At 40.4% G+C, this 15,321-nt stretch overlaps 2 protein-coding genes across 2 annotated transcripts; both read right to left on the reverse strand.

The window, feature by feature from the left end:
- Window positions 1–10,757: 10,757 nt before the first annotated feature.
- On the reverse strand, window positions 10,758–15,248 carry LOC135119025 (uncharacterized protein K02A2.6-like). Its single transcript, XM_064042319.1, has one exon. The coding sequence runs from the start codon at window positions 14,161–14,163 to the stop codon at window positions 10,945–10,947; it is 3,219 nt and encodes a 1,072-aa protein (XP_063898389.1). The 5' UTR covers window positions 14,164–15,248; the 3' UTR covers window positions 10,758–10,944.
- On the reverse strand, window positions 14,248–14,957 carry LOC135119011 (uncharacterized). The gene is made up of 2 exons (XM_064042258.1): window positions 14,367–14,957; window positions 14,248–14,325 (listed from the first exon to the last, which is right to left on the reverse strand). The coding sequence occupies exons 1-2, from the start codon at window positions 14,955–14,957 to the stop codon at window positions 14,248–14,250; spliced, it is 669 nt and encodes a 222-aa protein (XP_063898328.1).
- Window positions 15,249–15,321: the final 73 nt, after the last annotated feature.

Raw genomic sequence — 15,321 nt, forward strand, 5'->3', positions numbered from 1 at the left:
TGTCGCGCTACTGTCTTAAGAGATTTTGCGTTATGACATCTCCGCTAGTCATTTAGTTCTCCATGGCTTACAGTTGTCACGATGCCAAAACAGCGCTGCAGACAATCTGAGTTTTAATCTTCAAGCGCTTTATTGTCCTGAACATAATATTAGCTGGGTGATTAGCTTTGTTTAGAAATGAATAGTAGGGTGCTATTTTAATGGTAGCGTGTTTTGTGTGTTGAAGCCGTTTTGATTGAGTTTATAAGTGCTCGATTTAGAATGCATGTCCTATATTGGAGTGCATTTATACTGACCCAGAATGTTGTGATATTTGCCAGTCAGAGTTATATAGGTAGGTACATAAGTTTACTCGCCATTCGTAAATAGTAAAATAAAAGATTGGTAAATAATGAGAATTAAATAATACCTGAAACCTTCTCCTAAGTCTAACAAAACACTATGCTGAAAATTGAACCACATCAAAATCGGTTTAGACAAACTTGAGATAATCGCCCACAAACATACATAGGTACAGTTCTAACTGAGGAGCCATTTTTTTGAAGTCGGTTAATATATATGTTAATATATAAGCTTTTTAATTTTCAGGAATTTATCATTACGGAATGGTAACTGTAGTACTATGGATGCTGATTAACCAAATACTGTACGGTTTATTTTTTTAAAAAGCTGGAATAAACTGAAACTTCTCTTGAACAGCAAAAATAAATAAAAGTAAATTAAATACTGTAAGCATAATTGCTATTTCCTTGTTTTTTCTTAAAAGTACAGAATTTTCATGACTTTGTTTAGGTACATACAGGCCAAATTGAGGACCTCCTTTTTCTTGAAGTCGGTAAAAAACCGACAGAATCAGGCAGTTTATAATACCATTAAAACAATTTACATAAAATGTACCTATATTTATTTGCCATACCCGTTTCCCTGAAATTAGGGTAACTGAAAAGCTACAATACAATACCACAAAATACATAGGTACAGAAGTCAATCTACATACAAAGCGCGTTCGAGTCACGCAGACATAGGTGTCTATGTGTGCGTGTTCACAGACGCGCTGTCTCAAAACAACTCAAAACAGTGCGAGCGCGGCTGCCGCTTTCTTGAGATAAGCGCGTCACACAAAGGTAGATAAATGTGCACGCGTTGTGATACCTACCTAACTGTAATTTGACTGTAAAATTTTTAATTTTAATAACAAAAGAAAAAGTAATAATGGAGCAACAAAATTCGTATTATAATTGAACAAGTTGACGGTTGTTTTATACAACAATAAACAGTGAATTGTCGTTTTTTTAGCCTGCCGTATTACCTATAGTATGTACCTACTTATTTTCTCATATTTCGATGGTTCGTTTGATAAACGCAGTAGGTAGGTACAGTTAGGTGGGTAGGTAAGCGCCCCTGCGGCGGCCTCTGGCCCAATGCCGTAATAAGTTTTGCTAGTGTCGACCCAGGCGAACCTGCCTACCTACCCTCAAAGATTATTGCTAGTAGGAGTTGATAATTTTTGTGATCATGGCGAGACTATGTTGTATTGTAAGGTAGACGAAATAAAACTCGCACATCAAGTTTTCTGTAGGTAGAAGCAAGCTTAGATCAGGGACTGTACCAACCCATTACATACAAAAATATTTTTTCACAAGTAAAGAGTAGGGTAAGTATACATATATGTATGAATAACAAAATTATAAATTGCGGTTTCTGAAAAACGGTATCTCGTTCAAACGAATTTCCGTTGAAAGTGTTTATTAACCTCTTGTATGCCACATTAAATATTTTATTATTATTGGTTTATATTTCATTTTTCCTGTTTTATTCTCAACAATACATCAAATAGTTAGATACGAGTACCACTACCACGTTAGTTTTATGCGCATAAAACAGTTGACAACCCTAGCGCGACCGCCGAGTTTAGGCATGAAAAGTGAAGTACATACATGAGATTGACTTCTGTACCTATGTATTTTGTGACAATACACTGGTGGCAATATTAATTGGGCGGCATAATATACCTTCTATTACAATTCCTGACATGTTATTTTTTGTTATTATAGTGGGTGCTTCCACTGGTAGCGGGAAATTTAAAATAAAATGTTTTTTGATGTTTTGCCTATAGGTATTATTTTCAGGTACATAGGTATTACACTCGCTTTTAGGCATGATCTTATCTACCGCGGTACAAAATTATAATTATGACTGAAAGCATTTTATGATGTTTTTGTTTAATTCTGAAAGTTCTTACAATACAAATCGAATTATTGTCATTTTGCAATACAAAGTTTATATAGGATCATATGTGAATTGTAAGAACTTTCGGAGTAAAAGACATCAAATATTATGTTTGTGATATATTATTACTGTGATCGATAAGGGCCCTCCTCATATCGAATGTTAACTTAAGTGAAACATAAAAAAACATGTTATATTTTAATTTTCCCTAAGTTGAACGCATGCACCTTAAATTCTACAAAATGTATATTACACTGTTGGTAATATTAATTGGGCGGAATAATACACCTTCTATAACATTTCCTGACATGTTCTGTTATTAAACGTTCGCGAAGGGAAGTTACACTGGTGGCCAGTGTAATTTTATTCCTATTACTGGCTTAATATACAGATAAGGCTTCCTGGGACGTGTTTTTACTTAATAAAGAGTATTTTATCTTAAGGGAATCTCTTTTTATGATGTCGTGTTGTTGATTGCGTGTAAAAATAGGTGCTGAAATAAACAAAAACATCCGGATTAAGGGAACCTCCCTTTTTGGGAGGTTGGTTAGAAATAATTTGCAAGATGGATATCAATAAAAGATCTTGTAAGTGTATGTGGATACCTAGCTAGCTTCTATCTGAACAAAAAATACCTACGTAGCCTTAGCAATATTTCCAGGCTACCTTAAGGCGGCCAACTTTCCGAAAATTGAATGCGGGACTTAACCTTTCGTGAAAGGGGAGGGCATTGAAAAATGATCGGACGGAACTGATAAAATAAAAACCGCAAGCAAAAAGCTATAATTTAACCTATCAATATCGTGTCACAGCGTGCACTAATGTCTTATTTTAAAAATCATTAGGCCTCACGAGTTCAGTAGAAATAAAGAGAACGAGATTATAATTAGAGGTATAGGTAATCTGTGTTCCTGCACTGTTGAGCGTGCGCGCAGGTGGGTGTTGTGTAGAAGCGTGGTAGAAAAATAGGGATGCGGGACATGCGGGACGCATACAACGTTTTGCGGGACTATTTTACTAATAATTTCAAAACGGGATTTCGTTAAGCATTGCGGGACGGTCCCGCAGAATGCGGGACGGTTGGCCGCCTTAGGCTACCTACCTATCTTTGTGCCATATATCTCAATCGGTTTATCCGTTTTTCAATGATAGCCTAACAAACTTAGTCTCATATGTACATAAAAATATAAGGCTACTAATAAGAGTCCTTATGCATTTTTTTCCTTCCAAGCATATTTGTTCAACCATCAGCGCAGACTTTACTGAACATCTGAAGCGCCTACATCATTTCACAGAGCAACGACTATTGTGCACAACTCATCTTTCAAAGACGAGTAGGCGCTACCTATAACACAAACAAACGTAGATACCATAGCTATATATAAGTACGTAGGTAATAGGAAACTATTCTACCGTGAAGGCAGACAAAACGTCTCGTGTCTGCTATCCTTAGACTTTAGAGTATGGTAAAGTTACGTGCTTTTCATTGTCAAGGTTTAAGTCGACGAAAACTTGGGCTGTGACTAGATAAACTGTGTTAGGTGAATAATAAATTGTCCTGTTAATTCCATATTCAATTTTCGAAGTTAACAGTTGTTTAAAGAAAATCGGGCCGATTGAAATTCACAGTAGGTACTTAAGCAGGTACGGTTGTTTTCTTCTTTTTGTTTATAGCTCCTGCGTTGTTATTATCGAAGATTTTGCCAACGTCAAGGTAGGAAATGACACTGATCGGTTTTTTGTTTTTATGATACCGTTGTATTAAGAACGTGACGTTTATATTGTCAGTGTAAATGTGCTTTATGGGGTTGCATCATGCAACTAAAGGTACCCATAACCAAACTATAAAAACAGTCGTAATTGTTGATCTGACCAATGCTGGGGAAAATTCCAATAAAAGGAAGTTTATAGTTTGTTTATGTAGGTATGTATAGTTACTTATATAATGCAGTGCAACCCACTCTATAACATTATACCTCTACTCTATATATTATATGGTATAGTTTCACAAACGTATTGCCTTTGTGATACTATAAATAGTTACCAAAGTATTAAGTTGGTGAAAGCCCTAAAATACACTAGGAACCTAGTTGTTATAAGGTTTACAAGTAGGTAAACACTTAACATTTAGCTCAAGTTAATACGCCTAGAAAACTAGAACATGATCCCTACCTACTTAAAATTTACCATTTAGCACTTATAAGTACTCAAGTACTAAGTTCAGTTGTAATAAAGCATCTGTCTACAAAAGGCTAGACTAGTTGAAAATTAGTACATCTAAAGTTACACGTAAGAAACTTTAGTTGTGTCGCGATCACGGAGTAAGGAAAGATGAGAGAGATGCCATAATGCAGGTAGGTCAGGCGCCTTCTTCTAGGTCAAATACATACGGTGGGCATGACCAAAATGTATTTATTTATTTATTTATTTATTATTAAGTTCACCCACAGCATATACATACACATATACAATATATGGAAGCTTAAGTACTATTCTAATACATAGGTATTCCAATTAAGAGTAAACACAACATTTACATTAAAGACGCCAGATTAGTCTATATTTACAGGTAAGAACATAAAAACAAATGGTCAGTTACGAATGAATTAACGAAGCTTTCGGCTTTCGGGAAGGCGTATAACAGCGGAGATAGTATCGTTCCTCGTCCCCCGAACACCCGCATGTTGTCGCGCAACTTTCTTAGGAGATTTTGCGTTATGACATCTCCGCTAGTCATTTTGTTCTCCGTGGTCGCGATAGACTGAAAAGTGAAACTTCGGCGTGGCAATCAAATAGCTCTTTCTTGTTTTGAAGTTGGATACAATATATTTTACACTTCAATTGTTTTGATACCTTGCTCGTTTAAATTAATTTCTGCTAGTAACTTTGGGAAACACTTTTTGGGAAGAAAAACGAAGTATGTAAGTACCTAAGTATTCATATTATGTTAGTTTTTCAGGATAATGACTTTTAACTGACTAAGTAGTCATGGTTATGTATTTTTTCAGGATAAATTACCTAACAACCTGTATTGAGATGTTCTGTCTTGAAACTTAGCCTCACCCTAGGATTTTCTTTTCAGTACCAGCTCGACTTCTAATATTAATTAAATTACTTATTTAACACATATATAGGTATAACATACTAGGTACCTACATGAATTTCAAAAAAAAAAAAATATTTTATGTTCCCAAAATTGGCTTCTAGTGGAATTCACGATAGTCGATACATTTTGTATGAACAAAACAAAACTTAACATATGCGAGGCGTTAAAAGGCTAAGTTCGGAGTGTCAAACTTAGTTGCCAAGAACGTTCGTTTTGTTTGGAAATCAATACTAGAAAGTTCTGGAAGCTTGTTAGGTTAATTAATATTAGGGTTGAAACAGTGTAGAAATCTAAACTATATTCTAAAATATACAGGAGTTACAAGGTTAACTATATGCCTAAACTAGCTTATACCAGCGGTTTCCCTTGCGTCGTGCGGGAGGTAAAAAGTCTTCCTTAATAAACGGGCTTTCAAATACCTACTAAAAGACATTTTCAAATAGATCCAGTAGGTCCGTAGTAGGTCCGTAGTAGTAAACTAAAAAACACGCTTTTAGCATGCACAAAAAATTACAAAATGTATTGTCATCAGAACTCGGAGCGTGGGCAAAGACCGGGAAGTGGTGATATTAAGATTCCAAGATTTTCTTACCTACATAACAAGTGAATCTAATATAAGCGTGTTAAAAACTCTTCAGTGGCATAGATATTGGTGAAGCGTCAATGTCTTTTTTTTTAATGCAAATATATAATAAATTAAATACATAAGTTATTTTTCCCGCAACTTAAAACTTTATTTCGATCATTTTCATATTTATAATAACCCAATTGAGTCTCTGGTGATGATAATACTAGCTACCGCAGCGCCCATTGGTTCGTATCGAGTGTTCTAGAAGATACTCGCAACAAGCTAGCAGTGTTGCGTCTGGCCACCGCCAAGGATGGACGTAGTACTTCTCCCGCCGCCATTCGCATTGTGTCGAATACACGCCGCTCCGCGTCATTATTTCCCTATATGTAATTTCCTGAAGATTCTCGTGTAATAATTGAACCTGCTGCTAGAAGACATTGCGGACTTATAGTGCAGTGCTGATTTCACGAGTTTTAACCAGTCCACCGGTGGATGAACCTAGATTTAGCTCGCCGGCCGGCAGCCCTTACCGCGACCACGCGCCCTGGAACGAGGCATCTTCACATCTCGCTGGTTCTAAGTGAGGTCCCTGGATTCACAAGGTACGTGGGCTTTATTGCTGCAAATAGTTGTAGTGGTATTGTGTTTAACGGAACATCATCGGCAGGGATTTAATTGAATTGCGATTTGAGTTTCACCGCCATATTGTTTTTCCCGCATTCGATTTTCAAGATTTGAAATCACCGCTCCCGCATCCCGCACTTCTCTTTTCTTTCTTCATTCCACCTTTTAAATTTGTCCCAATTAAATCCATTATTTTTTTATTATTTTTCCCCTATGAGGCTATTTACACGCCTCATCAGATATTGCTGTATTACTTATACATATTACTTCGTTCATGAACAAAAGAACGAGTTTACAGCTTCACTCCAAATCCGAAAAAAAATATGATAAACACTGTCTTTCCAAGTAAGAAAATCTTGATTCCAATCAAAGTTTTCAGTCGGTCTGATACCGCCTAAATACCTGATCTTTGTAATGTGTGTACTACCATTCCTCTTCATACTCATTTATGAGCCCAAACAAACTATCGGCCGACTAAAAAGTACTATTTAAGTGCATTATTATTTTTTTTATATTCTACAAGCTACCTGAAAACAAACGCTTAGTTTCACCTTGAACAAAGCAAAGCAATGGAGTCGTATCGTACAAAGTCAATATAATATTGTACCTACATATAACGATGAACCTACGAATTCTAATCTGTGTTACTCAAAAGGATTTCGTGTTCAAATCAATCTTTAAGAAATCTGAGATTCGCGACAAAGGTGAGTGTACGTTTTTATTTATTTCCTGCACAATATAGTCAAGGAGTCAGTGATCGCTTTTTTAAGTTTGATTTTGATACAGTTCAGGCAACTTTTGTTATTTCCCGTTTTGGGAACTCAGGGGTCCCCTTTGTTTGAGACGGAGAGGTTCAAGTGAAAGTCATTAATACATGTCAACTATGTATTTGAGTGATCTTCATCGATACATATATTATCACTACAAGCTATTAACACAACGGAGGAATATAATAATAATATATAATATAATAATAAATTTCTTTATTCGAGTAACCAAGACTCAATAACGTTAGTATTACTTAGAACTATGTTAGTAACATTACAAAAACTATCTAATTAGGTTAAACATTATTTTTACTCGGACCACTCACACGGGTCACCGTTGCTTCATCCCATGCGAGACGGCACAACAATGATTGACGTATGAGCAGTCCAGACGCCCAGCAATCATATTTAGGACACTGTTGGAGCTGGCCCGCACCCTGCGCACCAGGGAAGCACATCTCTTTCGCATGGTCGCATAAAAGCAATCTACGTGTGCGTCAGCAAACATCCCTGATGCGCTACAGAAACGAGGCAGCCCCACCAGTATCCTAAACGCGTTATTGTATTGAACGCGTAGAGCGTTGTACGATTTTTGAGTATATCTGGCCCAAAGGCTGCACGTGTAGAAAGATGTACAATAGGCTCGGAAAAGTGTAATCTTAACCTGCAAGGAACAACGTGCAAACCTACGGGCCAGCATGTTCGCTCGGATCGACAACGCTCTCCGCTCTCGTTCAATGTCTTCATCGTCGTGGAGTCCAGGGGTCAAGACATGGCCTAGATATTTAAACTTATGAACTCTTTTTAGTGGAATCCCGTCGAGTGCAACAGGTGGTATAGCACTAGTATCTTTACCCCCAGCCTCAAAAACCATGATTTCCGACTTTTTACAATTATACGCCAGGCCATGCTGTTCTGCGTATCTTTCACAATGAGCCACAAGTTTTCTCAACCCACAGACCGACGCACTTAACAGCACCATATCGTCTGCGTAACTAATATTATTGACGCAGACACCATCTACATGGCAGCCAACTCTGATGCTGCTCAGCTCCTCAATCAATTCATTAACATAAAGGTTGAAGAGCGTAGGTGAACTTAACCCCCCCTGCCTCACCCCGCACTCCAACCTATACGATTCCGACAGCTCTCCATTCCATCGTACATTGTTGATTTGGTTTCCATACCAATATTTAAAGATGTTAAGGATTTCTTTTGGCAGGTTAGTGTTTTCCAATTTTAGCCACAACTTATTGTAGGAAACCAGATCAAACGCCTTAGAAAGGTCCAAAAAGCAGGCGTAAACTGGCGTTCCCCTCTGTGTGTAATACGTGACAGTATGCTTAAGACCCAGCACTGCAGTCTCCGTCGACAGTCCAGAACGGAAACCGAACTGGTTGTCGTGAAGGCTGATGACATAGTCCAACTGGGTGTTAAGCACACTGTCAAACACCTTAGATATTACCGTAGCGAGTGAAATAGGCCTGTAATTGCTGCTATCTGCGAGGTCCCCAGTTTTGTTTTTAACAATTGGCACAACAATTGTCCGCATCATCTCATCTGGCATATAACTGTGACTCACACAAAAGCTGTACAAGATGGCAAGGACTCTCGGTAGGTGTGGACCCGCAAACTTAAGGTGTTCAATGCTCAATCCATCGTGGCCAGGGGACTTACCTCGCGTCATAGCTTTTATAATTTTAGCTATTTCTTTAGCGTGAAATTTAACGTCTAATTCCATTCCGGATGGAGCATCCAACACCATACATGACGGCCCCAGTGGTGATTTTACAAAAAACCGTTCTTTAAAAAGGTTGGCAATTTCTTTTGAATCACTCACTCCGTCGACGCTCACAGGTACACCAGCTTTATTCTGCAGCCTGTTTGTCTGCTTCCAAAACCCTTTGAAATCATGTCTAGCATGACATGACGCCAAAACATCCATTTTCAGCTGATCTTTATGATCCTGACACCATTTAACACGTGACTTAAAGATTTTTCTGCTTTCGCGCATTTGATCATACAAATTTCCAGATGTGGGCCTTCCATTCAGATCCCATCGCAAAAATTGCTCCCGAGCGTGCCTGTGAGCGTCGGCAATATGGGAATTCCATCCTACAATCTTTCGAGAATATCTATTGCTATCAACCCTACCCACTACTGCTGCTTCGCTTAAGGCGAGTACAACTTGGGAATAAAAATGGTCAATTACATTCCTGTGACTCGGGTTGTTACACACATAATCACAACACTTACTTAATTCTTGAGGGAAGTCAATTAATCGTAATTTCTCATGACATTCTTTTTGATAAATATTTATTTGACTTGAATTTCTATCCCCCCACAGAATGCTATTCGAGATTACACTATCCACAGTTTTCTTTGGTAAAATTGTATTAAAACAACATTCAATGACTAGAGGAAAGTGATCAGACCATAAAACGTCATGTAGTACATATACGTTCCTAACTGACTTCTGGGCTGCTTCCGTGACTAAACAGTGGTCAAGCCACCTTTTAGACCCGTATACCTCACTTAGAAACGTATACGTACTCGATCCTATTCCTAATATTTCTATGTCAATACATTTCCAATTCTGTTCATTACAATACTGAGACATTTCATCAAAAAATTGTTCAGTCGGATGCGCATTAAAGTCTCCTAGGATATAAACGTTTTCTACACTACAGTTATCAACAATTGCACTCACCGAGCTCAAAATATCCGTGAACTCCGTTAAATTTGCCGCTGAGTCTGTGGGCATATAAACACTAAACACTAGAAAACACCTTTCCTGTAGCACAATTTTTATTGCACACAACCGAGGGTTATCGCACTCAATAGTTACGACATTATAGAAAATGCTACGCCGCCACAAGATAGCAACACCACCGTACGGTCGACCGCGTAATATTCCCCCTGCCGTGTCCACTGCAGATACACCAGTATAGCTGAACTCATCGCTGATGTTGTTAAGAAATGAGATTTCATCTGGCAACAACCACGTTTCCTGCAGTGCAATCAAGTCGTATTGACTACATAAATCACGAATACTCTGTATCGAGCGCTTCACATTTTTACAATTAAATGTGACTAATTTGTACACATTGTTACTCAACATTGTGTCTATCTTTTATACCACTTATAGTTCCGTTGGATCCGTTCTCAGTATTAAGACGTTTCGGTTTGTAGTTGACAAAACGCCGAAATATTATACCTTGGGGCCATAAAGTATGATCTAAAAACATCTGCAGCTTACTATGTGGCACAAAGAACTTGTATGCGTTATGCTCACATTGTCGTTTGATATTTATTCTTTCAAGATTCACCGTTTCACCGGTTTTCTTTTGCAAGTAGGTCGTGATGTCCGATTCTAACGCGTCCTTGTGAACGTTAGTGATAAACACAGGTGTTTTCTTGTCAGCTGGTCTGAATTTATCTGCAGACTCGATCGATATAGGTTTACTCGAAGGCTTTATAATAAAGTCGTTTTATGTAAAGTAATTATTCGTGTCCGTTGGAAAAAAGGATGTGTTCCATAGATTAGAAATGTCTATATGAAAACATAATAAAATTCTCGGGTTGCCAGCGCAGTGGCGTTCGGAAACGCCACACCACCCCCCCACGGAGAGGGATAACCCGATTACCTATTCATAATCGGGGAGTTCCTTAAATTTAACACGTCTACCGGACCGTGTAGTGTAGGGCAATTTATGAGCGTTTAGACTGGTGTCCCTGGACTTCTCATGCTCTTTTGGTCTCCTAGGGAGGTTAACGGTTGTGTGTGTCGTGGGTTCTGTGAACCTGTTATTGTGCTCGTCAGAAGTATGAGTTGCATGTTCCATGTGTGCCGGTTTCACGCGATCAATACTAACGGTCACAGTTTTGTGATTTACCTCTAGAGTAATGGTTTTTCCATCACTGGCGCGGCTGACAACACGGTACGGTCCAGAATATGGCGGCTGTAGTGGTCGTCTAACGGAGTCATCCCTGAGGAACACGTGCGTTGACAAGGAAAGGTCCTTGAATATAAATTTTGATGGCTCTGAATGCCGAGATGCAGGGATAGGTCGTATAGCAGACATTTTACGTCGAAGCTGTACAACAAAATCAGCAGGGTCTCCGAATTGGTCAGGTTCATCTGTTTCGACGGTCAACTCACCGGGCAGGCGAAGAGGTTCCCCATACAACATTTCGGCGGCTGTGGCGTTCAGGTCTTCCTTAAACGCAGACCGCATGCCGAGGAGAACCAGAGGCAAGGAGCGGACCCATGAGTCCTGGTGACACATAATGGCTGCCTTTAACTGTCGATGGACCCGTTCAATCATACCATTGGCACAAGGATGATAAGCTGTCGTCCTGACTCTGGTGGTGGCATATTGTGCCATCAGTCGGCGAAATAAGTCAGACTCGAACTGAGTCCCTTGATCCGTGGTAACAACTGAAGGCACGCCGAAACGCGAAATCCATTCCCGGGTAAATGTTTCTGCTACCTCTTCTGCAGTTATCGAACGCATTGGCCATACTTCGGGCCATTTTGTAACTCTGTCAATAGCAGTCAGACAGTACCGATAGTCGTTGCAGATCGGTAAGGGACCTATAATGTCTATGTGGACGTGTTTGAAACGAGCCTGAGGTAATGCGAAATTGCCAAGAGGGGACGAATTATGACGCGATACTTTACAACGCTGACACTCTAGGCATTGACGAGCCCATTGCTTGCAGTCCTTGTTGATGGAAGGCCAAACGTAGCGTTCAGTTACGAGGCGGGTGGAAGCTCGCGCACCAGGATGGCTTAAGCTATGTAGCTTATCAAACGTAGCTTTTCGGAAGGAAGGGGTCAAATAAGGACGAAGCTTGCCGGTAGACTTATCACATGTGATGATAAAGTTGGTTCCTGGAATATTGACCTTGGTTAACTGCAGGCTAGAGCCTTGTTGAATTATGTTTGCTAATTCTTGGTCTGTATCCTGTGATTTTGCAAGCGTTTCCCAGTCCTGATCGAGAGCAATGGCGTCAACGCGAGACATTGCGTCTGCAACAATATTGTCCTCTCCCTTTATGTATTTAATGTCTGTAGTGAATTGGCTTATAAACGACAATTGGTTTAATTGTGCTGGTGGCAGTTTTTCTCGACGCTGGAGGAAAGCATACAGAAGCGGCTTGTGGTCTGTAAAAATGGTTACATGTTGGACCTCTAGGATGTGGCGGAAGTGCTGCACGCTTTCGTACACCGCCAATAGTTCCCGATAATAAGCCGGCCACTGTGCTTGTTGTTGGGTCAGCTTTTTGCTGAAAAAGGCAATAGGTACCCACTTGCCACTAACCTCTTGTTGGAGGCAGGATCCGATATGGACACTAGAGGCATCTGTAAACAAACCAAGGGGAGCATTGCTTACGGGATGATGCAGTAGAGTAGCGGAGGCTAGACTCTTTTTACAGTCGTCTAGTTGCTGTAGCAGTTCGGGTGACCATGTAAATGGTTTTGCACCTTTGCCTTTAGTAGCAATAACCGCTTTTATGAGGGGCGCCTGAAACAATGCAGCTTTTGGAAGAAATCGCCGATAATAATTAAGCATTCCGAGAAAACGCCGCACACCCTGGACGGTTTTAGGGGGCGGAAAGTCGATGATGGTTTGCACACGATCTTGGGGGGGTTTGGTGCCCTCGGGACTAATGTGAAATCCTAGAAATGTCACCTCACGTGCACCAAAAACACATTTGGAAGGATTTATCACCACACCATAGTCCCGTAACCGGCCGAAGAGGATGCGTAAATGCTCGCGATGATGGTCGGCGTCTGTGGAGTGGACGAGGATGTCATCTACGTACGGAAAACAGAAATCGAGGCCCCGTGTGACCTCGTCAATAAACCGCTGGAAGGTCTGGCCAGCATTGCGAAGGCCGAAGGTCATGAAGGGGAACTCGAAGAGGCCAAAGGGGGTAATAATAGCTGTCTTTGGGATGTCTTCTTCTGAAACCGGAATTTGGTGGTATGCCTTGACAAGATCAATTGTGCTGAAAATTTTGGAGCCTATGAGATTGTGGGTGAAGTCATTAATGTGCCGGACAGGATACCGGTCGGGTACTGTACGGGCGTTCAGCGCACGGTAGTCTCCGCAAGGACGCCAGGTGCTGTCTTTCTTTAGGGTCATATGAAGGGGAGATGACCACGCACTTTTGGATGGTCGGGCCGTACCGGATAGAACCATTTCTTCAAATTCCTTCTTAGCAGACTTCAGTTTTTGAGGTGCTAAACGGCGAGGACGACAAGAAATAGGAGGCCCGTCTGTTGTTTTAATGAAATGCACAGTATCATGCTTAATAGTTCTAGGGCAACCAGGAGGGTGAGTTATTTCTGGAAACTCATTAAGTAAATGACCAAAACCAGAGTTTGAAGGAGCAACAGCTTTGACGCTAGGTTGTTCTGACATCGCGGTGGAGGCGAGGGCTGAGAGGTTTGTGACACCATCTATCAAGCGCTTAGTGCGGCAATCGGGAAGGAGGTGATAATACGCTAAAAAGTCTGAACCAATAATCGCGTTATTAACGTCAGCAACGATGAATGTCCAGGTGAACTGACGACGAAGACGAAAGTTTAGTGTTAGCGTTATTGTGCCGAAAGTCTGTATGCTGCTACCGTTGGCGGCGCAAAGGTCGTAGTCGGTAGGTTTCCTCCGACTGGTGAGCCAACGATGGGGGTAACAGCAGAGGTCCGACCCGGTATCAATTAGAAACTGCCGCTTTGTAACTTGGTCAGTTATAAAGAGGCGACGGCTAAGAGGTTGGCTGTTTTCACAATCAGTCGCCGCCGCTACTGACTGCTCCTTGGGTTTTCCGACTGCCAGCTGCATGGTGAGGTGCATTTCGTAGCTCTGTAACCGAATTTTCGATGGTACCAGCAAAGTCTTGCGCCTCGGTCCGGAGTATTACTACGTGAGGACTGTCTGCTACGGCTTGGAGCTCGGGACCGATCTGTCCTCAGAGCGGCGACTTGACTGCTCAACTCCTCTAATCGTTCGAGCAAACTGTTGAGAGTAGGAGCTCCTGTTGTAGCAAAAACATTTACCCGTGTTGGCTCGGTTTCCATAATTTTGTCCGCTATGTCTGCTACCTTATCCAGTGTTAAATCTGCTTGAGTGGCAAGGATGCTCTGTGCATGTTGGGGCAAACGGCGAAGTTGGCGTAAGATGTTGTCATCCGATAGAGTTTTCCCAGCAATGGATCTGAGGTGACGGAGGAACTGGGAAGGTTTTCTGTCACCAAGTTCCTCATCACTCAACAGCTGTCTCAACCGTTGCTCTTCAGATATTGAAAACCTTTTCATTAAAGCTTCTTTGAGTTTTTCATACTTGCCTTCTGCTGGCGGGTTGATAAATATGTGTTCGATTTCTCCAACTATCTTTGTATCAATTTGACTAAGGATGTAACTATATTTGGTGATATCTGTTGTTATCCCTGCCAATAGGAACTGGGCTTCAGCTTGTTCGAACCATATAGCCACCCTATCGGACCAAAACGGTGGAAGCTTGACTGCAACCCTACATGTGGAGGCGGCTATCTCTGGAATAGATGCAGTACTAGCATGTTCATGCTTAGTGCGCAGGGCCTGGTTTTCAGCTTCAAGCATTTTTACACGTGCTTGTAGTTCCTCAGTCATGGTGAGGAATAGTATAAGCAAATAATTAAGAAATTAATTAATGAAGCAAATAAAAATCCAAGAACACCAAAAATAATCCCGGAGTAGTTATTCTAACCGTGGGTGAGTGGTGCAGCTGACAGTGCAAACATGCAGGTAAATGTTAGACCAGAGATAGAAAGTAAACATAAAACAAACACAAGTAAATGAAACCCATAAACACAAGAAAATTAAATTAAGAAACACCAAAACAAAATTCAAATGAGACCTTAGCATGCTAAAAGAATAAAAATAAAAAATAAACAATGTAAAACGCTAAACCCTATAAAAAGCAAAAAATAACTTTTAACACTACGTAAACTAAATTTTGTCGTGTCGGGGGACC

Source organism: Helicoverpa armigera, chromosome 28 (genome assembly GCF_030705265.1).
Source record: "Helicoverpa armigera isolate CAAS_96S chromosome 28, ASM3070526v1, whole genome shotgun sequence".
Taxonomy (NCBI): Eukaryota; Metazoa; Arthropoda; class Insecta; order Lepidoptera; family Noctuidae; genus Helicoverpa; species Helicoverpa armigera.

Excerpts from the sequence above, each read along its gene's own strand:
- LOC135119025 (XM_064042319.1), bottom strand. The coding sequence starts at position 14,163 with ATGCACCTCACCATGCAGCTGGCAGTCGGAAAACCCAAGGAGCAGTCA.
- LOC135119011 (XM_064042258.1), bottom strand. The coding sequence starts at position 14,957 with ATGACTGAGGAACTACAAGCACGTGTAAAAATGCTTGAAGCTGAAAAC. Across the intron at positions 14,326-14,366 it reads TGGAAACCGAGCCAACACGG|TTTGCTCGAACGATTAGAGG; the intron begins GTAAATGTTTTT and ends TACTCTCAACAG.